This window comes from Oncorhynchus clarkii, chromosome 24 (genome assembly GCF_045791955.1).
Source record: "Oncorhynchus clarkii lewisi isolate Uvic-CL-2024 chromosome 24, UVic_Ocla_1.0, whole genome shotgun sequence".
Taxonomy (NCBI): domain Eukaryota; kingdom Metazoa; phylum Chordata; class Actinopteri; order Salmoniformes; family Salmonidae; genus Oncorhynchus; species Oncorhynchus clarkii.
The window spans coordinates 13515260-13531062 of NC_092170.1; the positions used below are offsets into that span (position 1 = coordinate 13515260).

General features: G+C 46.6%; 1 protein-coding gene across 2 annotated transcripts in view; it reads right to left on the bottom strand.

Annotated features, from left to right (window-relative positions):
* Window positions 1-15803, bottom strand: part of LOC139382526 (sortilin-related receptor-like) — an 82205-nt gene that overhangs the window by 19798 nt on the left and 46604 nt on the right. For both annotated transcript variants that reach the window (XM_071126622.1, XM_071126621.1), the window contains exons 16-18: window positions 15330-15415; window positions 13725-13897; window positions 13381-13512 (exon numbers count right to left, since the gene is read on the bottom strand). In XM_071126622.1, coding sequence (XP_070982723.1) covers window positions 13381-13512; window positions 13725-13897; window positions 15330-15415 — 391 coding nt within the window. The remainder of the gene's footprint in view (window positions 1-13380; window positions 13513-13724; window positions 13898-15329; window positions 15416-15803) is intronic.

The window sequence follows — 15803 nt, forward strand, 5'->3', positions numbered from 1 at the left end:
AAACACCTACACAACACAACACAACACATGGAGGGGTTCACCATCAGGGTTAAACACCTACACAACACAACACAACACATGGAGGGGGTCACCATCAGGGTTAAACACCTACACAACACAACACAACACATGGAGGGGGTCACCATCAGGGTTAAACACCTACACAACACAACACAACACATGGAGGGGTTCACCATCAGGGTTAAACACCTACACAACACAACACATGGAGGGGTTCACCATCAGGGTTAAACACCTACACAACACAACACATGGAGGGGTTCACCATCAGGGTTAAACACCTACACAACACAACACATGGAGGGGGTCACCATCAGGGTTAAACACCTACACAACACAACACATGGAGTGGGTCACCATCAGGGTTAAACACCTACACAACACAACACATGGAGGGGGTCACCATCAGGGTTAAACACCTACACAACACAACACAACACATGGAGGGGGTCACCATCAGGGTTAAACACCTACACAACACAACACAACACATGGAGGGGGTCACCATCAGGGTTAAACACCTACACAGCAAAACACAACACAACACATGGAGGGGGTCACCATCAGGGTTAAACACCTACACAACTCAACACAACACATGGAGGGGTTCACCATCAGGGTTAAACACCTACACAACACAACACATGGAGGGGGTCACCATCAGGGTTAAACACCTACACAACACAACACAACACATGGAGGGGTTCACCATCAGGGTTAAACACCTACACAACTCAACACATGGAGGGGGTCACCATCAGGGTTAAACACCTACACAACACAACACATGGAGGGGTTCACCATCAGGGTTAAACACCTACACAACACAACACATGGAGGGGGTCACCATCAGGGTTAAACACCTACACATCACAACACAACACATGGAGGGGGTCACCATCAGGGTTAAACACCTACACAACACAACACATGGAGGGGGTCACCATCAGGGTTAAACACCTACACAACACAACACATGGAGGGGGTCACCATCAGGGTTAAACACCTACACAGCACAACACAGCACAACACATGGAGGGGGTCACCATCAGGGTTAAACACCTACACAACACAACACAACACATGGAGGGGGTCACCATCAGGGTTAAACACCTACACAACACAACACAACACATGGAGGGGTTCACCATCAGGGTTAAACACCTACACAACACAACACATGGAGGGGGTCACCATCAGGGTTAAACACCTACACAACACAACACATGGAGGGGTTCACCATCAGGGTTAAACACCTACACAACACAACACATGGAGGGGTTCACCATCAGGGTTAAACACCTACACAACACAACACATGGAGGGGTTCACCATCAGGGTTAAACACCTACACAACACAACACAACACATGGAGGGGGTCACCATCAGGGTTAAACACCTACACAACACAACACAACACATGGAGGGGTTCACCATCAGGGTTAAACACCTACACAACACAACACATGGAGGGGTTCACCATCAGGGTTAAACACCTACACAACACAACACATGGAGGGGTTCACCATCAGGGTTAAACACCTACACAACACAACACAACACATGGAGGGGGTCACCATCAGGGTTAAACACCTACACAACACAACACAACACATGGAGGGGTTCACCATCAGGGTTAAACACCTACACAACACAACACATGGAGTGGGTCACCATCAGGGTTAAACACCTACACAACACAACACATGGAGTGGGTCACCATCAGGGTTAAACACCTACACAACACAACACAACACATGGAGGGGGTCACCATCAGGGTTAAACACCTACACAACACAACACAACACAACACATGGAGGGGTTCACCATCAGGGTTAAACACCTACACAACACAACACAACACATGGAGGGGGTCACCATCAGGGTTAAACACCTACACAACACAACACATGGAGGGGGTCACCATAAGGGTTAAACACCTACACAACACAACACATGGAGGGGGTCACCATCAGGGTTAAACACCTACACAGCACAACACAACACAACACATGGAGGGGGTCACCATCAGGGTTAAACACCTACACAACATAACACATGGAGGGGGTCACCATCAGGGTTAAACACCTAAACAACACAACACATGGAGGGGGTCACCATCAGGGTTAAACACCTACACAACACAACACAGCACATGGAGGGGGTCACCATCAGGGTTAAACACCTACACAACACAACACAACACATGGAGGGGGTCACCATCAGGGTTAAACACCTACACAACACAACACAACACATGGAGGGGGTCACCATCAGGGTTAAACACCTACACAACACAACACATGGAGGGGGTCACCATCAGGGTTAAACACCTACACAACACAACACAGCACAACACATGGAGGGGGTCACCATCAGGGTTAAACACCTACACAACACAACACAACACATGGAGGGGGTCACCATCAGGGTTAAACACCTACACAACACAACACAACACATGGAGGGGGTCACCATCAGGGTTAAACACCTACACAACACAACACATGGAGGGGGTCACCATCAGGGTTAAACACCTACACAGCACAACACATGGAGGGGGTCACCATCAGGGTTAAACACCTACACAACATAACACATGGAGGGGGTCACCATCAGGGTTAAACACCTACACAGCACAACACAACACAACACATGGAGGGGGTCACCATCAGGGTTAAACACCTACACAACACAACACATGGAGGGGGTCACCATCAGGGTTAAACACCTACACAACACAACACATGGCGGGGGTCACCATCAGGGTTAAACACCTACACAACACAACACAACACATGGAGGGGGTCACCATCAGGGTTAAACACCTACACAACACAACACATGGAGGGGGTCACCATCAGGGTTAAACACCTACACAACACAACACAGCACAACACATGGAGGGGGTCACCATCAGGGTTAAACACCTACACAACACAACACATGGAGGGGGTCACCATCAGGGTTAAACACCTACACAACACAACACATGGAGGGGGTCACCATCAGGGTTAAACACCTACACAGCACAACACATGGAGGGGGTCACCATCAGGGTTAAACACCTACACAACACAACACATGGAGGGGGTCACCATCAGGGTTAAACACCTACACAGCACAACACAACACAACACATGGAGGGGGTCACCATCAGGGTTAAACACCTACACAACATAACACATGGAGGGGGTCACCATCAGGGTTAAACACCTACACAACACAACACATGGAGGGGGTCACCATCAGGGTTAAACACCTACACAACACAACACAACACATGGAGGGGGTCACCATCAGGGTTAAACACCTACACAACACAACACAACACATGGAGGGGTTCACCATCAGGGTTAAACACCTACACAACACAACACATGGAGGGGTTCACCATCAGGGTTAAACACCTACACAACACAACACATGGAGGGGGTCACCATCAGGGTTAAACACCTACACAACACAACACAACACATGGAGGGGGTCACCATCAGGGTTAAACACCTACACAACACAACACAACACATGGAGGGGGTTACCATCAGGGTTAAACACCTACACAACACAACACAACACATGGAGGGGGTCACCATCAGGGTTAAACACCTACACAACACAACACAACACATGGAGGGGTTCACCATCAGGGTTAAACACCTACACAACACAACACAACACATGGAGGGGGTCACCATCAGGGTTAAACACCTACACAACACAACACATGGAGGGGGTCACCATCAGGGTTAAACACCTACACAGCACAACACATGGAGGGGGTCACCATCAGGGTTAAACACCTACACAGCACAACACATGGAGGGGGTCACCATCAGGGTTAAACACCTACACAACACAACACAACACATGGAGGGGGTCACCATCAGGGTTAAACACCTACACAACACAACACAACACATGGAGGGGGTCACCATCAGGGTTAAACACCTACACAACACAACACAACACATGGAGGGGGTTACCATCAGGGTTAAACACCTACACAACACAACACAACACATGGAGGGGATCACCATCAGGGTTAAACACCTACACAACACAACACAACACATGGAGGGGTTCACCATCAGGGTTAAACACCTACACAACACAACACAACACATGGAGGGGGTCACCATCAGGGTTAAACACCTACACAACACAACACATGGAGGGGGTCACCATCAGGGTTGAACACCTACACAGCACAACACATGGAGGGGGTCACCATCAGGGTTAAACACCTACACAGCACAACACATGGAGGGGGTCACCATCAGGGTTAAACACCTACACAACACAACACAGCACAACACATGGAGGGGGTCACCATCAGGGTTAAACACCTACACAACACAACACATGGAGGGGGTCACCATCAGGGTTAAACACCTACACAACACAACACAACACATGGAGGGGGTCACCATCAGGGTTAAACACCTACACAACACATGGAGGGGGTCACCATCAGGGTTAAACACCTACACAACACAACACATGGAGGTGGTCACCATCAGGGTTAAACACCTACACAGCACAACACTTGGAGGGGGTCACCATCAGGGTTAAACACCTACACAACACAACACAACACATGGAGGGGTTCACCATCAGGGTTAAAAACCTACACAACACAACACATGGAGGGGGTCACCATCAGGGTTAAACACCTACACAGCACAACACAGCACAACACATGGAGGGGGTCACCATCAGGGTTAAACACCTACACAACATAACACAACACATGGAGGGGGTCACCATCAGGGTTAAACACCTACACAACACAACACATGGAGGGGGTCACCATCAGGGTTAAACACCTACACAACACAACACATGGAGGGGGTCACCATCAGGGTTAAACACCTACACAACACAACACATGGAGGGGGTCACCATCAGGGTTAAACACCTACACAACACAACACAACACATGGAGGGGGTCACCATCAGGGTTAAACACCTACACAACACAACACAACACATGGAGGGGGTTACCATCAGGGTTAAACACCTACACAACACAACACAACACATGGAGGGGGTCACCATCAGGGTTAAACACCTACACAACACAACACAACACATGGAGGGGTTCACCATCAGGGTTAAACACCTACACAACACAACACAACACATGGAGGGGGTCACCATCAGGGTTAAACACCTACACAACACAACACATGGAGGGGGTCACCATCAGGGTTAAACACCTACACAGCACAACACATGGAGGGGGTCACCATCAGGGTTAAACACCTACACAGCACAACACATGGAGGGGGTCACCATCAGGGTTAAACACCTACACAACACAACACAACACATGGAGGGGGTCACCATCAGGGTTAAACACCTACACAACACAACACAACACATGGAGGGGGTCACCATCAGGGTTAAACACCTACACAACACAACACAACACATGGAGGGGGTTACCATCAGGGTTAAACACCTACACAACACAACACAACACATGGAGGGGATCACCATCAGGGTTAAACACCTACACAACACAACACAACACATGGAGGGGTTCACCATCAGGGTTAAACACCTACACAACACAACACAACACATGGAGGGGGTCACCATCAGGGTTAAACACCTACACAACACAACACATGGAGGGGGTCACCATCAGGGTTGAACACCTACACAGCACAACACATGGAGGGGGTCACCATCAGGGTTAAACACCTACACAGCACAACACATGGAGGGGGTCACCATCAGGGTTAAACACCTACACAACACAACACAGCACAACACATGGAGGGGGTCACCATCAGGGTTAAACACCTACACAACACAACACATGGAGGGGGTCACCATCAGGGTTAAACACCTACACAACACAACACAACACATGGAGGGGGTCACCATCAGGGTTAAACACCTACACAACACATGGAGGGGGTCACCATCAGGGTTAAACACCTACACAACACAACACATGGAGGGGGTCACCATCAGGGTTAAACACCTACACAGCACAACACTTGGAGGGGGTCACCATCAGGGTTAAACACCTACACAACACAACACAACACATGGAGGGGTTCACCATCAGGGTTAAAAACCTACACAACACAACACATGGAGGGGGTCACCATCAGGGTTAAACACCTACACAGCACAACACAGCACAACACATGGAGGGGGTCACCATCAGGGTTAAACACCTACACAACATAACACAACACATGGAGGGGGTCACCATCAGGGTTAAACACCTACACAACACAACACATGGAGGGGGTCACCATCAGGGTTAAACACCTACACAACACAACACATGGAGGGGGTCACCATCAGGGTTAAACACCTACACAACACAACACATGGAGGGGGTCACCATCAGGGTTAAACACCTACACAACACAACACATGGAGGGGGTCACCATCAGGGTTAAACACCTACACAACACAACACAGCTCAACACATGGAGGGGGTCACCATCAGGGTTAAACACCTACACAACACAACACAACACATGGAGGGGGTCACCATCAGGGTTAAACACCTACACAACACAACACATGGAGGGGGTCACCATCAGGGTTAAACACCTACACAACACAACACATGGAGGGGGTCACCATCAGGGTTAAACACCTACACAACACAACACATGGAGGGGGTCACCATCAGGGTTAAACACCTACACAACACAACACATGTTGTGTAGGTGTTTAACCCTGATGTTGACCCACTCCACAACACATGGAGGGGGTCAACATCATCACACACTGTATTGCCTGACACTATATTGCCTGACACTATTTATCAGGTGAGGAAATAAATCTAAATAAAAAATATTAAATATTTAAGCAATAAGGCCCGAGGGGGTGTGGTATTTGACCAATATATCCAGGCTGTACCCCATCCGGCCGTGATTGGGAGTCCCATAGGGTGGCGCACAATTGGCCCAGCGTCGTCCGGGTTTGGCCATCATTGTAAATACAATTTTTTTCTTAACTGACTTTCCTAGTTAAATAAAAGGTTAAATAAATAAATACACTGCTCAAAACAATATAGGGAACACTAAAATAACACATCCTAGATCTGAATGAATGAAATATTCTTATTAAATACTTTTTTCTTTACATAGTTGAATGTGTTGACAACAAAATTATCAATGGAAATCAAATTTATCAACCCATGGAGGTCTGGATTTGGAGTCGCACTCAAAATTAAAGTGGAAAACCACACTACAGGCTGATCCAACTTTGATTTAATGTCCTTAAAACAAGTCAAAATTAGGCTCAGTAGTATGTGTGGCCTCCACGTGCCTGTATGACCTCCCTACAACGCCTGGGCATGCTCCTGATGAGGTGGCGGATGGTCTCCTGAGGGATCTCCTCCCAGACCTGGACTAAAGCATCTGCCAACTCCTGGACAGTCTGTGGTGCAACGTGGCACATTGGTGGATGGAGCGAGACATGATGTCCCAGATGTGCTCAATTGGATTCAGGTCTGGGGAACGGGCGGGCCAGTCCATAGCATCAATGCCTTCCTCTTGCAGGAACTGCTGACACTCCAGCCACATGAGGTCTAGCATTGTCTGGCATTAGGAGGTACCCAGGGCCAACCACACCAGCATATGGTCTCACAAGGGGTCTGAGGATCTCATCTCGGTACCTAATGGTTTGTCCTCTGACAAATCAACTGTAAATTTCGGTGTTCCTCAAGGCTCTGTTTTAGGACCACTATTGTTTTCACTATATATTTTACCTCTTGGGGATGTCATTCGAAAACATAATGTTAACTTTCACTGCTATGCGGATGACACACAGCTGTACATTTCAATTAAACATGGTGAAGCCCCAAAATTGCCCTTGCTAGAAGAATGTGTTTCAGACATAAGGAAGTGGATGGCTGCAAACTTTCTACTTTTAAACTCGGACAAAACAGAGATGCTTGTTCTAGGTCCCAAGAAACAAAGAGATCTTCTGTTGAATCTGACAATTAATCTTAATGGTTGTACAGTCGTCTCAAATAAAACTGTGAAGGACCTCGGCGTTACTCTGGACCCTGATCTCTCTTTTGAAGAACATATCAAGACCATTTCAAGGACAGCTTTTTTCCATCTACGTAACATTGCAAAAATCAGAAACTTTCTGTCCAAAAATGATGCAGAAAAATTAATCCATGCTTTTGTCACTTCCAGGTTAGACTACTGCAATGCTCTACTTTCCGGCTACCCGGATAAAGCACTAAATAAACTTCAGTTAGTGCTAAATACGGCTGCTAGAATCCTGACTAGAACCAAAAAATTTGATCATATTACTCCAGTGCTAGCCTCTCTACACTGGCTTCCTGTCAAAGCAAGGGCTGATTTCAAGGTTTTACTGCTAACCTACAAAGCATTACATGGGCTTGCTCCTACCTATCTCTCTGATTTGGTCCTGCCGTACATACCTACACGTACGCTACGGTCACAAGACGCAGGCCTCCTAATTGTCCCTAGAATTTTTAAGCAAACAGCTGGAGGCAGGGCTTTCTCCTATAGAGCTCCATTTTTATGGAACGGTCTGCCTACCCATGTCAGAGACGCAAACTCGGTCTCAACCTTTAAGTCTCTACTGAAGACTCATCTCTTCAGTGGGTCATATGATTGAGTGTAGTCTGGCCCAGGAGTGGGAGGGTGAACGGAAAGGCTCTGGAGCAACGAACCGCCCTTGCTGTCTCTGCCTGGCCGGTTCCCCTCTTTCCACTGGGATTCTCTGCCTCTAACCCTATTACAGGGGCTGAGTCACTGGCTTTACTGGGGCTCTCTCATGCCGTCCCTGGAGGGGGTGCGTCACCTGAGTGGGTTGAGTCACTGATGTGGTCATCCTGTCTGGGTTGGCGCCCCCCCCCCCTTGGGTTGTGCCGTGGCGGAGGTCTTTGTGGGCTATACTCAGCCTTGTCTCAGGATGGTAAGTTGGTGGTTGAAGATATCCCTCTAGTGTTGTGGGGGCTGTGCTTTGGCAAAGTGGGTGGGGTTATATCCTTCCTGTTTGGCCCTGTCCGGGGGTGTCCTCGGATGGGGCCACAGTGTCTCCTGACCCCTCCTGTCTCAGCCTCCAGTATTTATGCTGCAGTAGTTTATGTGTCGGGGGGCTAGGGTCAGTTTGTTATATCTGGAGTACTTCTCCTGTCCTATTTGGTGTCCTGTGTGAATCTAAGTGTGCGTTCTCTAATTCTCTCCTTCTCTCTTTCTCTCTCTCGGAGGACCTGAGCCCTAGGACCATGCCCCAGGACTACCTGACATGATGACTCCTTGCTGTCCCCAGTCCACCTGGCTGTGCTGCTGCTCCAGTTTCAACTGACCTGAGCCATAGGACCATGCCCCAGGAATACCTGACATGATGACTCCTTGCTGTCCCCAGTCCACCTGACTGTGCTGCTGCTCCAGTTTCAACTATTCTGCCTTATTATAATTCGACCATGCTGGTCATTTATGAACATTTGAACATCTTGACCATGTTTTGTTATAATCTCCACCCGGCACAGCCAGAAGAGGACTGGCCACCCCACATAGCCTGGTTCCTCTCTAGGTTTCTTCCTAGGTTTTGGCCTTTCTAGGGAGTTTTTCCTAGCCACCGTGCTTCTACACCTGCATTGCTTGCTGTTTGGGGTTTTAGGCTGGGTTTCTGTACAGCACTTTGAGATATCAGCTGATGTACGAAGGGCTATATAAATAAATTTGATTTGATTTGATAATGGCAGTCAGGCTACCTCTGGCGAGCACATGGAGGGCTGTGCGGCCCCCCAAAGAAATGCCACCCCACACCATGACTGACCCACCGCCAAACCGGTCATGCTGGAGGATGTTGCAGGCAGCAGAACGTTCTCCACGGCGTCTCCAGACTCTGTCACGTCTGTCACGTGCTCAGTGTGAACCTGCTTTCATCTGTGAAGAGCACAGGGCGCCAGTGGCGAATTTGCCAATCTTGGTGTTCTCTGGCAAATGCCAAATGTCCTGCACGGTGTTGGGCTGTAAGCACAACCCCCACCTGTGGACGTTGGGCCCTCATACCACCCTCATGGAGTCTGTTTCTGACCGTTTGAGCAGACACATGCACATTTGTGCCCTGCTGGAGGTCATTTTGCAGGGCTCTGGCAGTGCTCCTCCTGCTCCTCCTTGCACAAAGGCGGACGTAGCGGTCCTGCTGCTGGGTTGTTGCCCTCCTACGGCCTCCTCCACGTCTCCTGATGTACTGGCCTGTCTCCTGGTAGCGCCTCCATGCTCTGGACACTACGCTGACAGACACAGCAAACCTTCTTGCCACAGCTCGCAATGATGTGCCATCCTGGATGAGCTGCACTACCTGAGCCACTTGTGTGGGTTGTAGACTCCGTCTCATGCTACCACTAGAGTGAAAGCACCGCCAGCATTCAAAAGTGACCAAAACATCAGGCAGGAAGCATAGGAACTGAGAAGTGGTCTATGGTCACCACCTGCAGAACCACTCCTTTATTGGGGGTGTCTTGCTAATTGCCTATAATTTCCACCTGTTGTCTATTCCATTTGCACAACAGCATGTGAAATTTATTGTCAATCAGTGCTGCTTCCTAAGTGGACAGTTTGATTTCACAGAAGTGTGATTGAATTGGAGTTACATTGTGTTGTTTAAGTGTTCCCTTTATTTTTTTGAGCAGTGTATAATAAATATATACACAGTGCCTTGCGAAAGTATTCGGCCCCCTTGAACTTTGCGACCTTTTGCCACATTTCAGGCTTCAAATATAAAGATATAAAACTGTATTTTTTTGTGAAGAATCAACAACAAGTGGGACACAATCATGAAGTGGAACGACATTTATTGGATATTTCAAACTTTTTTAACAAATCAAAAACTGAAAAATTGGGCGTGCAAAATTATTCAGCCCCCTTAAGTTAATACTTTGTAGCGCCACCTTTTGCTGCGATTACAGCTGTAAGTCGCTTGGGGTATGTCTCTATCAGTTTTGCACATCGAGAGACTGAAATTTTTTCCCATTCCTCCTTGCAAAACAGCTCGAGCTCAGTGAGGTTGGATGGAGAGCATTTGTGAACAGCAGTTTTCAGTTCTTTCCACAGATTCTCGATTGGATTCAGGTCTGGACTTTGACTTGGCCATTCTAACACCTGGATATGTTTATTTTTGAACCATTCCATTGTAGATTTTGCTTTATGTTTTGGATCATTGTCTTGTTGGAAGACAAATCTCCATCCCAGTCTCAGGTCTTTTGCAGACTCCATCAGGTTTTCTTCCAGAATGGTCCTGTATTTGGCTCCATCCATCTTCCCATCAATTTTAACCATCTTCCCTGTCCCTGCTGAAGAAAAGCAGGCCCAAACCATGATGCTGCCACCACCATGTTTGACAGTGGGGATGGTGTGTTCAGCTGTGTTGCTTTTACGCCAAACATAACATTTTGCATTGTTGCCAAAAAGTTCAATTTTGGTTTCATCTGACCAGAGCACCTTCTTCCACATGTTTGGTGTGTCTCCCAGGTGGCTTGTGGCAAACTTTAAACTACACTTTTTATGATATCTTTATGAAATGGCTTTCTTCTTGCCACTCTTCCATAAAGGCCAGATTTGTGCAATATACGACTGATTGTTGTCCTATGGACAGAGTCTCCCACCTCAGCTGTAGATCTTTGCAGTTCATCCAGAGTGATCATGGGCCTCTTGGCTGCATCTCTGATCAGTCTTCTCCTTGTATGAGCTGAAAGTTTAGAGGGACGGCCAGGTCTTGGTAGATTTGCAGTGGTCTGATACTCCTTCCATTTCAATATTATCGCTTGCACAGTGCTCCTTGGGATGCTTAAAGCTTGGGAAATCTTTTTGTATCCAAATCCGGCTTTAAACTTCTTCACAACAGTATCTCGGACCTGCCTGGTGTGTTCCTTGTTCTTCATGATGCTCTCTGCGCTTTTAACGGACCTCTGAGACTATCACAGTGCAGGTGCATTTATACGGAGACTTGATTACACACAGGTGGATTGTATTTATCATCATTAGTCATTTAGGTCAACATTGGATCATTCAGAGATCCTCACTGAACTTCTGGAGAGAGTTTGCTGCACTGAAAGTAAAGGGGCTGAATAACTTTGCACACCCAATTTTTCAGTTTTTGATTTGTTAAAAAAGTTTAAAATATCCAATAAATGTTGTTCCACTTCATGATTGTGTCCCACTTGTTGTTGATTCTTCACAAAAAAATACAGTTTTATATCTTTATGTTTGAAGCCTGAAATGTGGCAAAAGGTCGCAAAGTTCAAGGGGGCCGAATACTTTCGCAAGGCACTGTATATACACACCACGGCTGAAGGCTGTTCTTAAGCACAACGCAACGCGGAGTGCCTGGACACAGCCCTTAGCCATGGTATATTGGCCATTTACCACAAACTCATGAGGTGCCTTATTGCTATTATTATAAACTGGTTAACAACATAATGAAATGTTTTGTCATACTCATGGTATTCGGTCTGATACACCACAGTGTTTAGCCATTCAGCATTCAGGGCTCGAACCACCCAGTTTAAATATATATATAATCTAAATAAATATGTATACATATATATGTATAAACACATTTATAAATAAATAAACTAATAAAAACACACACTGAACAAAAATATAAATGCAACATGTGAAGTGTTGGTCCCATTTTTCATGAGCTGAAATAAAAGATACCAGAAATGTTCCATACGCACTAAAGCTTATTTCTCTAAAATGTTGAGCGCATTTTTTTATACATCCCTGTTAGTGAAACATTTCTCCTTTGCCAAGATAATCCATCCACCTGACAGGTGTGGCATATCAAGAAGCTGATTAAACAGCATGATCATTACACAGGTGCACTCTAAAATGTGCAGTTTTGTCACACAATGCCACAGATGTCTCAAGAATTTGGCAGTAGAGAATTTGGCAGTACTTCCAACCGGCCTGACAACCGCAGACCACGTGTGACTACGCCAGCCCAGGACCTCCACATCCGGCTTCTTCAGCTGCAGGATCCTCTGAGACCAGCCACCCAGACAGCTGATGATACTGAGGAGTATTTCTGTCTGTAATAAAGCACTTTTGTGGGGAACAACTCATTCTGATTGGCTGGCCCTGGCTCCCCAGTTGGTGGGCCTGGCTCCCAAGTGGGTGGACCTATGCCCTCCCAGGCCCACCCACGGCTACAGCCCTGCCCAGTCATGTGAAATCCATAGATTAGGGCCTAATGAACATATTCAACTGACTGATTTCCTTATATGAACTGTAAACTTAGTAAAATCACTGAAAATGTTGCATGTTGTGTTTATTTTTTGCCCAGTATATATAAAATATTGGACAAATCCCTGTTCCTCATGTTTACCTCAATCCTCTGCGCTCCGGCGTCCACCCAGTAGAGAAGCCTGCTGATGGGGTCAAAGGTGAGGGCCTCCACATTCTGCAGGTCCTTCCTAACGATCACTTCCTGTCCCGTACTGCCATTTAGACAAAGCCTCTGGAGGGGGAGAACATGTGTTCACTGAAGTGTGTGTATATGGTTTTCACTAATCACAATTCACTATGTACTTTTGGTCACTGAAGTGTGTGTAGGATAGATTCTGTGTCCGAAATAGCATTTAATTCCCTATATAGTACACAAGGACTGTACTATATAGGGAATAGGGTAAGTCATGGTTACAGCTGAGTACCTTCTGTGAAGGCACTGACCTGTATGGTGTCCAGCGAGATGTCGGCCCAGTAGAGGCAGTTCCTTTCGTAGTCAAAGTCCAGGGCCACGGCCTCGCGGAGACCAGAGAGGGGCAGGGACTGGTCGGTCCCTGTGGCCAGGTCATAGCGATGGATGGAGTTCCTCACAGCGTACAGGATGAACTCATTGCTCTCTGGAGAAGAACAGGAGAAAAAAAGAACACTTAAAACAATTCATTCTAATCTTCATCCATGTGAAGAGTAACAACTGGTAACAAAATAGCAACAAATAGCCTTTTATTTTGTAACTCGACTAACCGGTGCCCCCGCACGTTGACTCTGTACCGGTACCCCCTGTATATAGCCTCCACATTGACTCTGTACCGGTACCCCCTGTATATAGCCTCCACATTGACTCTGTACCGGTACCCCCTGTATATAGCCTCCACATTGACTCTGTACCGGTACCCCCTGTATATAGCCTCCACATTGACTCTATACCGGTACCCCCTGTATATAGCCTCTACATTGACTCTGTACCGGTACCCCCTGTATATAGCCTCCACATTGACTCTGTACCGGTACCCCCTGTATATAGCCTCCACATACACCGGTACCCCCTGTATATAGCCTCCACATTGACTCTGTACCGGTACCCCCTGTATATAGCCTCCACATTGACTCTGTACCGGTACCCCCTGTATATAGCCTCCACATTGACTCTATACCGGTACCCCCTGTATATAGCCTCTACATTGACTCTGTACCGGTACCCCCTGTATATAGCATCCACATTGACTCTGTACCGGTACCCCCTGTATAGAGCCTCCACATTGACTCTGTACAGGTACCCCTCTCCTTACCTATGATGAAAATTACAGGCCTCTCTCATCTTTTTAAGTGGGAGAACTTGCACAATTGGTGGCTGACTAAATACTTTTTTGCCCCACTGTATCCATATAGTCTTAATTCATCATTCCTACTTAGATTTGTGTGTATTGGGTATATGTTGAGAAATTGTTAGATATTACTTGTTAGATATTACTGCACTGTTGGAGCTAGAAACACAAGCATTTCGCCACACCCGCAATCACATCTGCTAAACGTGTGTATGTGACCAATAAAATAAAATTTGGATAATTTAGCTATTTGATTATGAATTTTAGTTCCTTTAGGTAATATTAAAATACTTAATTTGGCCTTTACTACTATAGCCCATAGAAACACAATGAATAACACATTCATAAATGGCAAAAAAGGAATAAGGTTCTCCCCTTTCCATTGTGTCCTTTCAAAGGGAAAATAATTGTGAACCCAGTATCAAGCGTCTCAGAGTGTCTCTTATTCATTCATTCAGGTATCTCTTATTCATTAATTCAAGTGTCTCTTATTCATTCATTCAGGTATCTCTTATTCATTAATTCAAGTGTCTCTTATTCATTCATTCAGGTGTCTCTTATTCATTGTGATCTAAAAGACTAAACTTATCTTAAATCAGCATACTCCCAGGTGCTTGATACCTACTGCCCATCGTCTGATTGTATGTGGGTAAGTAAGCTGTGCACTAATGATGGCTATTGGTCCAGCTCGAATGACGGTTACTTAATTGAGAGAGGGGAGGCTTACCTCCTACAGGACAGGGCAGCATCTCTCCATCCAGTCTGGCTTCTACATCCCCTCCACTACAGCTGTCCCCAGACACCTTCCTGTACCTGAGAGAGTGAGAGAGAGAGAGAGAGAGACACACAAACAAACTGCTTAACAATATGGTCAGACAAACACCCACCACCCATAAAGTGTATCTTGTGTGTAGTTGTGTACGAGGAGTACAAACATTTACATGTTCCCCATTTTATACACACCGAGTATACCAAACATTAAGAAAACTTGCCCTTTCCATGACATAGACTAACCAGGTGAAAGCTATGATCCCTTGTTGATGTCACTTGTTCAATCCACTTCAAAATCAGTGTAGATGAAAGGGAGGAGACAGGTTAAAGAAGGAGTTTTAATTATTGAGACAATTGAGACATGGATTGTGTACGTGTGCTATTCAGAGGGTGAATGGGCAAGACAAAATATTTAAGTGCCTTTGAATGG